The sequence below is a fragment of the Podarcis muralis genome, chromosome 10 (assembly GCF_964188315.1).
Source record: "Podarcis muralis chromosome 10, rPodMur119.hap1.1, whole genome shotgun sequence".
NCBI lineage: Eukaryota > Metazoa > Chordata > Lepidosauria > Squamata > Lacertidae > Podarcis > Podarcis muralis.
Genome location: NC_135664.1, coordinates 51,914,931 through 51,931,950, shown reverse-complemented (window position 1 = coordinate 51,931,950; position 17,020 = coordinate 51,914,931). Strand labels below are relative to the sequence as shown.

Below are 17,020 nucleotides of genomic sequence, written 5' to 3'. Positions count from 1 at the left end.
ATGTTATTATCACTCACTCTCTGCCCATCATGGTGTCTGCACTGCTGTGACCTTATTTCAAGCAATTTCCCATAAAAATTAGCATTTGGGCAGGACGACAAGACCCACCAATCAAGTAACCTTCTTTCCTTGAGAACAGAAACACCTAACCAATCAGGACAGAGTTATTTCTTGCACTTTGCATAAAGTCCAAACGTAAGCCCACAATCAATCTGTTGTTAGTCTTGATTGGTGTCCACTGACCAATCAAAATTTGTTCAGGATGCTTTCATATAATTGGTTGATGCAGTTCGGGTCCGACAGAGAGGAGATCAGCCACTGCACCACTTTGGAGACTGGGCGAAAGCAGGTGCAGAGAACCATGACAAGACTGCTGGCTTCTGTCAGTAGGGGATAGTGGAGTGGGGTGGCAGCATTCACCTGACCTCCCAACAGCTGAGCCATTCCACATACCAGGAAGGAAAGGGGAAGGTCGTGGGAAGGTTGACTCAGCGCAAACATACCATCAGGAGTGCCAGATTTGCTCCATCTTTACATCTGCACTGTGCCAACCATCCTGCTACCTTGCTCGTACCCCTCTGGGCTGCAATTCTGGGCTGCATCAATAGGAGTATAGCATCTAGATCAAGGGAAGTAATAGTGCCACTGTATTCTGCTCTGGTCAGACCTCACCTGGAGTACTGTGTCCAGTTCTGGGCACCACAGATCAAGAAGGACACTGACAAACTGGAACGTGTCCAGAGGAGGGCAACCAAAATGGTCAAAGGCCTGGAAACAATGCCTTATGAGGAACGGCTAAGGGAGCTGGGCATGTTTAGCCTGGAGAAGAGGAGGTTAAGGGGTGATATGATAGCCATGTTCAAATATATAAAAGGATGTCACATAGAGGAGGGAGAAAGGTTGTTTTCTGCTGCTCCAGAGAAGCGGACACGGAGCAATGGATCCAAACTACAAGAAAGAAGATTCCACCTAAACATTAGGAAGAACTTCCTGACAGTAAGAGCTGTTCGACAGTGGAATTTGCTGCCAAGGAGTGTGGTGGAGTCTACTTCTTTGGAGGTCTTTAAGCAGAGGCTTGACAACCATATGTCAGGAGTGCTCTGATGGTGTTTCCTGCTTGGCAGGGGATTGGACTCGATGGCCCTTGTGGTCTCTTCCAACTCTATGATTCTATGATTCTATGACTCTCCTTCCCAGTAAACAGCGGCAACCCACCATGCCGCCTACTACTTCCTTTCTTGCAACACAGTGGAGAAAAGCTCTCTCCACCTGTTAACCTCACTTTTTCTGTCCAGTCCCTTGCCTTACTTTTTCTCCCCACCACCAATTAAAACTTCTGCCTAATGCAATCTTTTCACCTATCACAACCTCCACCTGTCAGGGACTGGGCAGAGCAGTAATGGTGAAGACTGCCTCCCCAGCCTGATGCTTCCAGAGAAGAAGACAGTTCAGAATTACAACAGGGGTTTGAGGGAGGTCACAGCTCAGAGGCAGACGAGGGGGAAAGGTGGGAAATAATGGGAGAGGAGGAGGAGGAGGGAGAGGAAACACCAGCAGGGCCACAGCTGATGGACACAGTGTCTTTAGAAAGCATTCCAGACCCCTCCCCAGAACCCGGTGAGCCTTGAAAGTAGTAGAGCAAAGGGCTCAGAAGAAAAAGGGCCCTCAGTGCCACCCGTAGAGGAGATGATGACGAATGAGGAAGTGGGAGAAAAAGGGGGTGGAGAGTCACAAGGGACAACGCCATTATTCCAAGAAGCTGTGTTCCAAGCCTCTCTCTGTAAATATTGAATAAAAAGCAGATGCTAAGAACTTTCCTTGTCTTATCCGTTCCTGGCAACCTGATGTTGCTTCCTCTGCTACTTAACACCACCTGCTACCAGCTGCCCTGGCCCTCACCCTACAGCCCCAGTGGGCAGCCATAATTGGTTTTAATAGAATTTATAATTGGGGGGACACTTTTTATGGTGACCTTGGAATCATCCAACTCTGTCTCACCACGTATGAAATATAAATATATTTCTGCAGCGCTGGCTATCAGAACAGAACAGACAAGTAAGAAAAACTCCCACTAACCTGGTAAAAAACCACAACACATTAATTAGGCTGTAACCCTAGGAATAAGTCTCATTGGACTAAATTATGCTTACTTCTGAGTAAACTTGCATAGGATTGCACTGTAAACTGATGAAGACCTGAGATACATGAGAGACTGTGAACATGACTTTGTGAGAAAAGGAGAGTTAGATCATGGAGTAACTCAGGACACACATGAAACACTATATATGATCAATGTGCTGTTCCTTTGTAACTGGAATGCTGCATCTATTTCCAAAACCAATATACAGTAGAGTGGTACCTCTGGTTGCGAATGGGATCCATTCCAGAGCCCCATTCACATCATGAGCAGAACGCAAGCTGCGTCTACGCAGGTCGTGATTCGCCACTTCTGCGCATGCGCGTGACGTCTTCCTGAGCATCTGCGCATGCGCGAGTGGCGAAACCCGGAAGTAACCCGTTCCATTACTTCCAGGTCACCGCAGGACGCAACATGAAAAGACGTAACCTGAACCGAACGTAACAAGAGGTATGACTGTATAGACTATCCTTTGTTCCTACTATGTAACTTTGTTGTTATTACAGCACCTTCATCAGCCCACATCCCTTTTTGATTGTGATGACCAAGCATGTACATCTGTCTGTTTCCACAGGCAGTAAGGTGCAACAGCGTCATAGAGGTTCTCCACAAGCACCATTCCAGTTCTTCCTTTCTTTATGTATCTCATGTGCTTTACATTGAATATGTTTGCTTAATTTTGCTTATATCTTATTCAAGTCAGACTGCAGAATTAAAAAAAGTTTTGTTTGACTACATCTGAGTAACTAGATGGAACTCCCACAAAACTTTCAAAATACACTCTACTTTGCAAACTTCTTCTGTCATCTCTTTATCCTAGTACTTACAGCCATTTGCATGTAACATCTCCCAACAAATGTTTGGAAAGTTGGCTGCCCTTGTACAGGGTGGTTGTGCTCTTATATTTCATGCAATACACAGCCCAGTCTCTAGCTGTTGTATTATTGAGTCAACATGTTTAAATAACAAGTTGTTGCCAACAACAAACTAAATATAACTAATCTATATTCCATCTAATAAGCTAAGGCCGGAAAAGTACTTCAGGTTTCTTTAAAAAATCATTTTTTGGCAATAGCCCTTTACAGAGTTGAAAAAAATATTTCAAACTCCTAGATACTACTAATACTTATTTTTTTAAGTTGTACATTGTGGCATCTGGGATTTTCCCAAGCCTGATAAGTGTATATGTTGAGGAGGGGGAAAATAGAAGCTTCTAGTGCACGCAAGTTATAATGCTAGATTCAAAAACACTTCTTAAAGCCCTGCGCTATGAAAATATAATGGAGAATATGTCATTATGTAGGCTTCATATTAGCATAGCTTCATGGACACTGGTGGAAATCCTTCAGATTCATACCAGGTTCAGATCACAATCCATCTGTCAACCCTGCAGATTTCACAATATCTGCCCAGAAGCCAAAGAAAATTCAATGCCTCACATTTTATATGTCGATATCTGACTAATCAGTCAAGAATGCCTAATAGTATGCGCTATACCTAAATTGCACTTGGTTAAAATATATACTCAAGGAAGGTATATATATAACTTTGAGAGGGCAGAGTACTAGAGTTGTTTCTAGGCTGCAAGCTGTTGCCATATGGTTCCAAATATTTACATGCTGCTGTGTAGGAAAAGGTTACCTAACCCAGTAATTTGACAGCAAGCAAATGACATAGGTGGGAGTGTGACCTGGGATTTCTAATACTTAGCTCTTCTTTATTTGACAATTTGCTGTGAAGTCATGATAGGAAATATGCCAGTCACTTTGCTTCAAGAACCCCCTCTGCTGGTCACAGTACAGAGTCTATTCAGAGCTTTTTAATGATGCCATAAATGCTGATGACTAAGGAGAAGAGAAACAGAGCAAAGAAAGCAAAGGAAAAGCTAAATGAACTCCTGTGCCTCTGCTGGCCCAGACCTTTTCCACAACATTCTCCCCTAACGTATAAAGTGAAAAACTGAAGTTCTGCATTTTAAGAGCTTGGAGAAAAGGAAAAACTGTTCAAGAAGTCAATGTACATCTGGCATGGAGTCATAGCAACCAGTTATAATTCCTTCTAGTAGTAGACCATACAGAAATATGTATGTGCTTTTAGAGGTGAGAAACGAAAAGCACTTTCCCATATTTAATACAAGTAAACACTATCCTGAGCTAGTCAGTATGTTGGAACAATGTAAAATTAAGCATAGCATTTTAATCTTAAAATAAATAGAGTTTATAAATAGCAATGCTGGTTTCCAATGAAGCTACAAAGTTACATCTCTGTTTCAAAGCAAATTTAAAAAGAATCAAAAGCATTCTTTTAAAAATAATAAATTTAGATGGATGGTGTAAAAAATGTAAAAATGATGTAAAAAAAAATCTGTAAATTAACCTAGATGCAGTGCTTTAAAATATCATGCATTCAAAGTCAGCATTTGCATTCATCTCTGCTTTGTTTAGCTGTCCTCTTAACAATTTAACAAAATGAAAGAATAATACATAACACAAGCTTATCTGCGTATAAAATCATTTAAATATAATTTTCATACTGTATTGGAACTTTTTTTTTCACTCACAAATCACACTGCGGAAAAGCTGCAGTCTGCCTGGAATGCTTCAGAAAAATATCTGTATAGGCATAGCTGACTCAAATACAGAACCAACCCACATGAGTTGGAACACAGGTCCACTAATAGATATTAAATGGCAATGCAGAAAATAGCAATGCTTCTAGCTTATTGCACAAGCATTTCCTATCTGCCCATGAGATCTCCTGTGACAGAAGAACAAAAAAGTTGGGCTGGAGTTACAGTACAGTGCCACATCAGGACAGCTGTGTTTAAGCTGTTAGCCGGCAGACACAGATGAGCCAAGTGGACTCTAAAGCTCACTGAGGTAGAGGAGCAGCATCAATGTGTTTGTTTAAAGAGGTCAGTAAAGTTCAGGTCATAAAAACCAGCAATGAAGTGTTTTGGTTTAAAGGAACTCTAAGCTGAATAGCATTTTCTGTTTAGCTTACTAGAAAACGCAATACATTCCAGGGAACTTTGTATGCCCACACTTTGAAAGAACAGTAAAAGGAATGATCAATTTGGAGGGGAGGGGAGTGCCCATTTACAAACAATACTAAAAAATTCCTAAATGATCTGCACCTGACAGTTATGATTTAAGAGAGTTAGGATAAAGTTCTAGGTGCAAATACTTTGGGAGAAATCAGACTTCACAAACACACCCCGAATAACTCTTGAATCGCATAACGGCGTGGCGGGGAGATCTACATCAAGATACACACAGAAGTGGGAGCTCCAGAAAGCAAAAGTTAGAAAAAGTTGAAGGGCGGGGGGAGAATTCAGGTCCCAAGTTGTGAGGCCGGACACGCCATGAAGGGAAAAGCTCAGGAATGAGTGCAATGCACAGCAGCTTCCCCCCCCCCCCCGCCGCCCCCATGACATCTCTCCATCCGGAGCATCTCCAGCAGCCCCCGCCTTCCGCAGCCCTTACCACTCTGCCGGAAAACCTCTCGATGGCCCTCTTGACTTTGCCGTAGGTGCCTTTGCCCAGCGTCTCCTGCAGCTCGTAGCGATGCTTCAGGTTGTGCTTGTGGTGGTGCCGCTTGACCCCTTGCTGCTGCTGCTTCTTCAGCTCCGGAGGGGCTGCTGCTGCTGCGCGGGGGGCGAGGGCGCTGCCGGCCGAGGCAGCGGGGGCAGCGGCGGAGCCCTCCCCGGCGGGCTCTTCCACCATGGCTGCTGCTGCTGGTGGTGGTGGCGGCGGCTGTGCACTTGCTGCTGCGGCTGCTTGGTCGCCGGCCGGCTCCCCGGGAGCCCCAGCATCCGCCTGGCAGCAGCCTTGCGGAGGAGGAGGAGGAGGCACTTCTGCGCTGCCGCCATCCAGCTCAGCCCCATCCATCTCCTGCTGGCGCGGCGTGTGCGCCGGGGAGGCACTTCTAGCCGCGCGGGAGGAGCCTCGGCGACCCTCCCTTCAGGCGGGGACCGCCAGGGCCAGCCCCACAACCATGGCCCTTTTCTTCTTTCCCCCCACCCCACCCCCACGAGGGGCGGGGAAGGGGAGAAGGCGGCGCCCCTCGGCTTCCCTCCTCACCCGCGGCGGCGACTAGAGCGCATGGAGGCGGGAATTTGGAGAGGGAGGAGGCGCCCCGCTTGGCGATAGCGGGCTGAGTAAGCGACCCGCTCCTAGGTCTCCTTCCCTTCCGCCGAGAGGAGCCCGAGTCTCCCGCCGCCGCTCTGCCCGCGAAGCATGAGGCTCCCGAGGCCTTCCCCCCCCGCCGCCGCCTTTAGGTGTCCTCCTCCTCCTCCACCTCAGGGCTACATTTGGCGGCCGGCGCTGGTGTGGCGGGAGCGGCCGAGCGGAGCCCCCTCTCCATGCTCCCCCTGCCAGCGAGGCCGCCGCGGTTGGCTCGCCTCCACCTGGCTCGCCCCATGCCCTCTTCAGCCAGCCCCTCGGAGCTGGGGGTGTCTTCTCGCTGTGTTTGGGCTGGCAAGGGGCCGGGCTTGGCCCGGAGGAGGAGCCGCTCCCCGAGAGTAGCGGATCTTCCTCCCGCCCGCCCGCTTTTCGCCTCAGAATTGGGCGGGATCTCTCAGGGCAGCCGCCGCCGCCGCCAGAAAGGTGGGGGCGTCGGCTCGGGGGCTAGAGGTGCCAGATGGCCTTTATTGCGGCGCATTCCGCTTTATTCCACAGCGCGGCGGCTAATGGGCCTCCTTTCCTCCAGAGTAGGGCTGGGCTCCCTTCGCGATGTGGGGCAACAGAACAAGTTGTGCGTGCTTAGACCTCTCCCTCTTTCTTTCTCTGTGTCCTACGGTGTATTGCAGTGCTCACGATCTGTTATTTTTTAGGATGGATACAGCAGTTTGATGTTAGATTTAGGGGCAGCTTTTTAAAAAATAAATAAAATCACAAGGATCCCAACTTCTACCTTTTCTTGTTTTCCTTGCCAGAAGAAAAGATCAGGTCGCCATCTCTGGAATGGAGAGGCCATAAAGAGAGAATGTGCTACAAGTCCCAAAGGCTCATGCCATGCTAGTGTACACAATGGCGCAGGCACATCCCCATCCACCTGTGTTCTGTTCTAAAGCACCAGGTGGACACAGCGAGCCCTCAACTTAGGCAGGGGCTACATCCCGGGGTTGGCTTTTATGCCACTTACTATGAACCAGCTCTTTGGGGTGGGTATTGGAACCCTGTTGCACACTGGTTCCACTCCTACTCACATGTCATGTCCAAAGAGTAGTATCCAGAGACTATTTTGGTATCCTGCAGGTATGATTTTCTCCCCACTGCTTTTTAACATGAAGCCACTGGGTGCATTTGTTCAGAGGTTGGTGGTGGCAGAGTTGTGGTGTCATCAGTACACTAATGATAAACCACTCTACTCAGTGGCGTAGCGTGGGGGGTGCAGGGGGGGCCGGCCGCACCGGGCGCAACATCTGGGGTTAGGGCAAATCCACAGGTTAGGGGGCGCAAATCCACGGGTTAGGGGGCGCAAATTACTTGCCTTGCCCCGGGTGCTGACAACCCATGCTACGCCACTGACTCTACTTCTCCATGGCATCATAAGTCAAGAGAGATTGTGCATGGACTACAGTATTATCCAGGTGTGATGGTGAAGTGGATGAGGTCCAGTAAGCTGAGCTTGAACCCTGGAAGACGGAGGCACTGTGGGTTTGTGGTTCCCATGTTCAGAAGATTGGCCAGTTACCAGTTCTGGATGAGGAACTGCCTCTGAAAAAATAGGTGCATAGTCTGGGTGCTCCTGGATCCATCTTTATTGCTGGAGGCGCAGGTAGCCTCAGTAGGTAGGAGTGCCTTTCACCAGCTACAATTAGTACCAGCTATGGCCGCTGTTAGACAAGATAGTCTAGCTGTGGTGATTCATGCACTGGCTACCTCAAAACTTGATTATTGCAGTGTTTTGATGTGGCAGATGAAGGTGGTTCTGCTGTTGCAGATACACAATGGCATTTCTTCTCTCTGCGCTCCTCCCAGCGGTCATTCCTCCTCTGGTCACTGCTATGGATACGCAACATCTGTCTCCAGGCACTGCAGTCGTCTGCAAGGGATTCCCGCACAGCAGGGTTGATGTTGCCAGCCTCCATGTCACATTTGCAGACTGAAGCATCCTTATTTTAAATAAAACTGTTTTAGAGTTTAGGGCAACCAGCCAAGAATTTACATGGTTATAAATGTTTAGTTTTAGTTTTTAATATCAATTTTTCCACAATAAAATTGTGCTTGTTTTCCAGTAAATGTCAGCAGGTCAGCAGAAGCAAACTCCACTTTATTCCCATAGACATGATGGTGTTATGATTTTAAAATATAAAAAGCCCTTATCAGTCAGGCCATAGGCCCATCTAGTCCAGCATCCTCTGAGAAACCTGTGCTCTCCCTACTTGTGATTCCCAGCAATTGGCAGCACACAACCATCACGGTTAATAGCCATTGATAGCTATGATTTAAGTGAGATTTTAAAATGTGAAACTGCACATGGTCAGAGCATTTCTTTTTTTTTTAATTGAACTTGGGAATGTATTGTTTCAACATATCAGGAATGTACAAGCATGTAAGGAGGAGAGAAACATTAATTGTGCACCTCACACACAAAAACAAAACATGGGCTTCACAGCTGAAGTGATACACCTGGCCATCTAACTCCCGCCCTGCAAAAAGCCATTAAGTCCAGAGTATAAAATGACCTAGCTTCACCTCTGTGCATCAGGCAGTCACCCTCTGGGTCTGCCCCGAATCCCCCACCAATCAGCTTTGTTGAATGACCACAGGTTCTAGAGGAATAAACACTTATCTCTATCCATTTTCTCTATATCATGAATAATTTTATACATTTATACATATATTCCCACTTGTTTGTTCATTTTAGCTAAAAAGCCTGAAATGTAACCTTCCTTCTCAGGGGAGTTGCTCCATCTCAGTCCCTGAGTCTTATGAGTCAGACAGCAATGGCCTTTTGGGACCACTTAAAAATTTTTTTTTTAAAAAAAATCTATATTGGTATGCTTATGAAATAGCTCACTTACCTCCTTCTCTTTGGTACTTCTTTTTATTTCCATTTATAGATGATTGTGATATTAAATACTGAATACAAGAAACAGAGTCCATGGGGATAATCAAGGCTTACTATTGTTTGTGTATATGCGTGTGTGTGTGTGCGTGTGTGCGCGCATGCACACGTATGTATGTATATGTGTGCATGTGTACACATTCATGCAGACATGTGTTCATGCAGACTGGATTTTTAAAAAATTTTAAAAATCCTTCCTGGTTTCCTTGAATCTTATATATTTTTCACACCAACACATCATTAGCTATAAGCTGAAGTTACAGAGCTTCCAGTCCTCCTAATACAAACTAAAACGTGTGGAAATATCCAGTACAGTCATTCAGCACCCCATTTGCATTCTACTCATCACTCTCCTGCTTTAATTGCTTTCCTGGAACAGCGAACAAATCTGTTCAGGTCCTGAACAAACACATTCTGTGGCATGCAGCAGAACACTTTTGCTTCTTGAGCCATCTTTTTATTTCACCAAACATATTCCTTGCCTGCAAGCATCTTTGCCAGGCAGGATGGGCTACATTTGCCCCAGATATCTACATCTGGTGCAAAGATCAATGAGAGTTAAAACTGTAGGAGAGCTGGGCATGGGCAATTCAACCTCAGCACAGGAAGTTGGATCAAGTGGCTGTCCAAAGTATTTCTTGCTCTGTTAAGCCAGTTTAAGTCTGCAGGGTTGATATGGCCTAAGTATGGTCTATGTCTATGGTCCAGTTGCATATTCCTGCATTGTAGGAGGGTTGAACTAGATGATGCTCCGGCTTTCAACTCTACAATTCTGTAATTCCAGAAGTGGTTGCAGCCTAATGGCAAATTCCCTAATGGCTTACACCCAATTTAAGTGGGGTTTGGATTGCAGACACAGTAGCTTTCCCCCAGTTCTAACCAGTAAAGTACACAATGGCACACAGGGTTTGGTTTTGTAAACTTGTCCAGTGTAATCACGAAATATCAGCCTTCTCCAACCTGGTACTTTCCAGATGTTTTGAACTACAACTCCCGTCAGCCTCGGCTAGCAGCTGAGTCCCACTTTGTGTGTGGGTACCATTTTGGCTACATAAGCAATGTTACTCACAACCTGAGCACTGGAAACAGAGAAATGATACAACATGATAAAAACAATGGAAAATTCTGTGCTGGGAGATTCATGCAATTAAGAGATAGAAATAGGAGCAGCTAACGTGCACACAAATCTTGGAAGTGGTGGCACTCTGGCAACAAGGTTGAAAATAGCTGAGTGGTAAATTTATCTTGTGCATTTTTACATGCAAACTTGAGATGCAAACTTTTGTTCAAATCTTTCTAAACACTCATTTTCCATGTTGCTTATGTAGCAAATGTACTATTTTAACTAATGGCTAAACTCTTGGCATTGGTGCTGGTCCAGAAAAAAGCACAAAGTGGATTCAGAACAGAACCATACTGTACTCTCTCTTTTCTTTTTTCCTTTTTTGCAGTATCCCAAGGGATTGGTTGCCTAAATAATGCATGGATCAGAATCAGTGCACAGGAGCAGAGAGGGTGCTTGGCCCCTAGCTGCTAGGGCCTAGCACCACCATATCTGCTGATTCTGCCCTGCAAATGTTTCTCTGAGACCTTTTCCCCCACCCCTCCTGATGGGCTTACTTCAAATCTTGTTTCAGGATGTAACCACAAGCATGCTTTTATAAAGAAACTCTAATGTGTAGTTCCACTCTCAGACAACAATATTGTCTTCTCAGCCCCTCCTCCACCCCACTGTGCCAGCAAATAAGTACTTAAGTGGAAACATACTGCCCAGAATCCAAAGAACTTGGCCGGCTAGTTTTGCATCCCCAAGGAAGCTTTGAGCTTCAATTTTGTGATCAAGCAGACACCTTCTGCCACATGGAAAACTGCTCTTCAAACTGGGGAGGAGAAAAGAGACTTCTAAAAGTAGCTTGTGATACAGCATGTGGGATATACTCTCCTTTTTTTTAGCCTTAAATCTCGCTGCAGCATGTACTTTAGGCCAAGCTGTTTGCATCCCAGAAAGCTTCCAGACTTTCGTTTTTTGGAGGTGGGATTCAATCACACACGGGGAAATTCAGGCTGCACAGTTAAAGTTGATTAGTGGTCTTGCACAACAAATCTTTCCCTACTCCAAAACAGAACTTACTGCGATAAGGAAGGCAATGGGGAAATGCAGTGGCATAATAATTGCTAGATGCAATTCCATATAACCTCCCTGTAAACAAATCGGAATGAATTCTTTGTAAAGAGCTGGTGTTGTCTAAGCTCCCTGCAAACTTTGTGCAAACAAATCAGGTTGAATGCTCAATGAATACTTCTGAAAGCAATTCCCGAAACTGGCTGTTACTGCACTAGTGCAAAATCACATTGTTATGGTTTATATTGTCTCAGGTAGATGTACAGGTGCAAGTGTTTTGCATCCTGCTGCTATGGAAAGGCAGGCAGGTGAAGGAAGAATTATTTGTTGCTCATCACACCGTAGTGGGGAAGGAAATGAACTCAACATGTTCCTTCCTCTAGCTCCACCAGGTGGTGGGAAACATTTTGTGCCAAGCAAGAATCACACCATTACAAATATTCTGACATTTCTGTGGGCCTTGTCCTTTCTCTTTATAAACTGGAAATTGTTTCACTCAACTCAGAAGAATTAGAATGTTTTTAAGGGAGAAGTGTGTCCATTATCATGGAATAAATAAGTAATGCCAGATGCAATGCTGAGAAAAGTGAACAAAGGAAATTTGTAATAAATAGCCTTGCAGGAGAGATTTGAAGTCCAGTTTAAGAATCGTAAGACGGGAGAAAAGCAGGGGCCTTGAAGTTGCCTATCCCCAGTTAGAAAGAAAAAAATGCTATATTAAAACAGTATAGCTGATAATGGACAAAGAGTTCATAGATCCACCTTTGGATTGTCATTTATTATAATAAGCAAAAACCTCTACATGTTTGTATCATTTCTCATAGCTAGATCTTGTAATTAAAAACCCCCAAAACTGATTTTTAAAAAAACGGATGGAGATACAAATCTGGAAAAGAGAAAGTGTTTGGAAGATAGTCGATCCCCCCAAGGAATAACAGAAGTGGGAATTCAATTTATTAAAGGAACAGGTATGTAATTCCCTTGAGCACACAGCTATGACCTCATTATAGCTCTTAGCACATGTATGGAATCTGTGCTCAGTAAGGAAAAAGTAAGGCCCATTAGGTCACGTTAAACCAAACAAATGAAGTTCAGTAATGCCTCGAAATGGGGCAATATTTAACTAGAAGAAGAACAGTTGTTCACCTTTGGGCATTACAAAACACTGCCTAAGGCAGGCGTGAGGGAACTTTTCTCGTATGAGGGCCTCGCGGCTTCACAGGAACCTTCCAGGGGCCACAATCCCCACTGGTGGGGAGGGTGAGAGCAACACATACTTGCACTGCAGCCATGCAAAAATCAGATTCTACACATGTCTCTCCATCCAGCAGGCAAGAGGCAATATCTTCAATGGCACATTCAAAGTGCTGGTTTTGACCTATAAAGCTTTTTACAGCTCAGGACCACAAGAACTTCTGGAAAACCTTTTCCCCATTCTACTGAGACCCATCTGCAGGTCCCCATGAAGCTCACTGAATGACTAGTCACAACCTCCTAGCCTAACCTATCTCACAGGATTGTTGTGATGATAAAATTTGGGAGGGGGGAATCATGCGTGTGCCACCTTCAGCTAGGAAGAAAGGCCAGATAAAAAGGTGACAAATAAATAAAAATTGTGGTGGGTGTGTTACTATTTCTCATTGTATTCCAAGATGAGAATGTAGAAACCCAGCAGCTTATGTTTTGGGTGGCCCCATTTTCTTTTCGGAAAGGATAAGCACCCAACCATCTGCTTTTGTTTTTTGAAGGAATGTTAGCTGTATAAAGTTGGGGAAGAGGCTGCCTGCAAGGTAGCTGTGGCCAGTGAGGCGTTTGAATCGGATAGCCCTACCAAATTTGAATTAGACACAGTAGTAATTTTGCCCACAAGTTTTCTCAAACGTCTGTAGAGGCTAAGGACACGTTGTACAAGGAGGTGGCTTCAGACACCAGGCCCGCTGACAGACCATCTCAGCGTTACAAAAATGTCTGCAAGCAAGAAATGAAGGCTGGCAGTATCAACCCCATTATGTGGGAATCCCTTGCAGACAACCACAATGCCTGGAGGACAGACAGGTCATGAAGGAATGACTGCTGGGAGGAGTACAGAGAAAATAAATGCTGTGGTGCATCTGCAGCAGCACAACCAGACGCCTTCATCTGCCCCAGCAGCAACAAAACGTGCCTCTCCCAAATCAGTTTCTACGGCCACAGCAGGCGCTGCAACTCTCCAATGGTTAGACTTCACCCCCAAAGGTGCACTCCTCCATTATCTCCCAAGACAGATGGACGCCAACAACTTTCTCAAATGGAAAATCAATTTGTGCCCCGAGGAGGTCATTTGGTGCTGCTAGCACAGTGGTTTGACTTCACCCCCAGAGGCACACTCCATTGTCTCTCAAGGCAGACAGATGTCAACAAAAATTTGCTCACTGTTGCAGCTCCACAACAAACCCAAAGAACGTGTTCTCCCTTGTGTGGAATAAACCAATGCACAAATGGCATTATTTTTATGACATTATGGCCATGACCATGTCAATGCAGCTATTAATATCCATTCAGCAGCTCTGTTAGCAGGTTTGTGATAAGGAAAAATTCAACAGGTACGGCTTTCTCCTGTCACTACTTCAAGAAAGACAATGACAGTTGAATGTCTCCCTTGCTCCTACCACTATTAAAAGTACACAGCCTGCTTCCAGGGAAATATGTTTTTTTTTTAAAAAAAACAAAAACGTCAACCTTACTAATAATATATATAAATTCTTTAAGCCACAGTGTGTATACATGATTCTTTAACAAAAATAATGAAGGGATGTAGAGCCGGGACAGAATGTTTACAGCAAAATGGCATCAAAAGTTCACTTTGAATTCACAAACGAATACCAAGGAAATTGTTAATCACAGCATGCTTATGCTTTCTGCCCTGTCTCATAACTTTTAGAGTTTCATTCCACCGCAGACCATCGTGGCCAGGGTAAAAAAGAGTTCTCCACTGGAATTTTGTATATTTATGTCTAGCTTGCAGGAGAAAATTTTTCTAATGCTGACCTAGTTACAATAACCCACCCATTGTCATTATGGAGGAATGGAAGAGTGGGTGGGGATGACTAACATTTCAGCCAGGCGACTCCCCTCCCCTGCCCTACAGTTCAGTCTGCTAAAATTGAAAGCTCTCCCTTTCATCTCCTCCACATGCAAAGTCACAGAAGAACCGTCTTCCAAAACCAAATCTCCCCCTTCAACTTTGCCCACCTGAAAAGCCGGACACAAAATCTTGCATTCAGTGTTAGTAATACTCAGAGTAGACCCACTGAAATCATGGACATCACATGACTAAGTTTGGCCTATTAACTTCAGCTGGTGTCTTCCATGTAAGACTTAATTGCATAAAAAACCCTTATATCAAACCTGAGCATTGCGAAATCTATGGGTGTTCACCTGGTGTTGACCTTTACAATGATGGTTCCCTAGTTGCAGATTGACCTCGCTAGTGAGGTGCGCCTGTCTTCATCATTATTAACTTTTAGGAGGAATTTTAACACATTCCTGTTTACCCAGGCATTTAGTGCCTAAAGAATACTGTCCCTGGCAACCTCGAGATCATTGGATGGAAGTATGTTTTTAATTGCAATCACTTTGAGAATGTTTTTAACTGGAACTGCTTTTCAATGTTTTAGTTGTCATTGCTGTCAGATTGTTTTGATCTATTTTCAATTTTTTTTCAATATCTCCCTGGACTCCCCTTTGGGAGAAAGGCGGGATATGAATGCAATTCAATAAATAAATAAATATACATGATCTTGGACAAGTAGATCAGCAGGAAGTGGGGTCAGGACTCCAGCAAGCCAGTGAGCCACTTGAAGGTCTCTATAACCACCATGTAACCACATCTGCCGTGAAAATGAAAGTGGTGAAAGGAGGCTTAACTTCCTGTTTGGGTTACTGCCTCTTTACTCTGTGCCTTTAACAAGGGCACTGTAAGCAGGAAGTTGTACAGCTGTAAGAGAAGCCTCGCTTCACCAGACCAAAAGCCTATCTAGTCCAGCATCTTATTCTAACAGATGCCAACCAGATGCAGGAAGGAAGACCTGAGCACAATAGTACAGTCCTCACCTGTGGTTCCCAACAACTGGTATGCAGAAGCATACTGTCTCTGATGCTGCAGGTAGAACATATACTAGTAGCCACAGATAGCCTCGTTCTCTATGAATATACTGTATCTAATTCAAAGTGTTGGTGCTGACCTTTAAAGCCCTAAACGGCCTCGGTCCTGTATACCTGAAGGAGCATCTCCACCCCCATCATCCAGCCCGGACTCTGAGGTCCGGCGCCGAGGGCCTTCTGGCGGTACCCTCGCTGCGAGAATTGAGGTTACAGGGAACCAGGCAGAGGGCCTTCTTGGTAGGTGCGCCTGCCCTGTGGAACGCCCTCCCAGCAGATGTCAAGGCAATAAACAACTATTTTACTTTTAAAAGATAACTGAAGGCTGTTTAGGGAAGTTTTTAATGTCTGATGCTGTATTGTTTTTAATATTCAGTTGGAAGCCGCCCAGAGTGGCTGGGGAAACCCAGCCAGATGGGCAGGGTATAAATAATAAATAATTATCCTTCTTCTCCTTCTTTTTAAAGCCATCCAGACTTGATGGCCATCACTTCATCTTGTTTAAAAGGCAGGAGTTCAGCAAGGGGTAGCTTCAACCACCCTAGAAGCCATTGGTGGAAAGGGTCACATAAAGTTAGTATAACTTTAAAATATAACCATTAGGAGAAGAAAAAGCAAGTGTCTTGTGGCACTTAAAAGACTTACGGCACAAACTTTAATGGAATACAGTTCACGTCATCAGATGCATTTTTTCCCTTGGGGATGCAGATGCTGTGGTCCTCCAGATGTTGTTGGTCTCAAACCTCCATCAGCCCCAGCCAGTATGACCAATGGCTAGGGGTGATGGGAGTTGTGGTCCAGCAACATCTGGAGGACCACAAATTCCCCACCTCTGAATTATCTTGTGGATTCTAGTCGAGACGACTAAAGCCCATGCCATAAGTGAATTTATTAATCTTTAGGGTGCCACAAAACACTTTTGCTTTTCTTCAACAGACTAGCACAGCTTCCCAATGGAAGTCACCTTCAGAAAATTATGATGTTTTTCAGTTAGCTTACTATAGAGTCAACAAGTGCTTATGAAAACTTTGGATGTGTATGGAGAACTCTACATGCTCTAAGTCCATATGTGTTTTCACATATTTTTATATGGTTTTCTATTTTCCATACTGTATTTTCCTGCAATCTTTGGATGAAAGGTACAGTATTTTAGAAATATAATGAATATGCTTAGCAAAACCCAAGAATTCTATTTTAAAATGCTGTTACAAATATTGCCACTGGATGGCAGACTTCAACTGTTCAATTCTCAAGTTATTTCTAAGGGCAGCCAGCACAAAGTTTGGCAGACTTCAGACTTGCTGGATTCTTCTTCTTGTTATCGTCTTCATCTTTTGAAGCTCACCAACTGGTGCCAAACAGTAGCTCAGGGAACAGACATAGCATTAAGGAGCAGGGAGCACATGCTCCATCCAGGGATTTGTTATAGAAAAGGCCATTGGTCCATCTAGTTCAGTCAGCTGACACTGACTGGTAGCATCTCTTCAGGGTTTCAGAGATGTCCGTCAGCCCTAACTGGAGATGCCAGGAATTTAACCTGGGACCGT

General features: G+C 44.8%; 1 protein-coding gene across 2 annotated transcripts in view; it reads right to left on the bottom strand.

Moving 5' to 3' along the window:
* The window catches only part of NUAK1 (NUAK family kinase 1), a 49,306-nt gene extending 42,623 nt beyond the window's left edge, over positions 1–6,683 (bottom strand). The window contains exon 1 of one of the 2 annotated variants that reach the window (XM_028745520.2): positions 5,623–6,683. In XM_028745520.2, coding sequence (XP_028601353.2) covers positions 5,623–6,027 — 405 coding nt within the window. In that variant the 5' untranslated portion in view covers positions 6,028–6,683. The remainder of the gene's footprint in view (positions 1–5,622) is intronic. The other variant, XM_028745519.2, reaches the window with a different exon arrangement.
* Between the last annotated feature and the right edge of the window lie 10,337 nt (positions 6,684–17,020).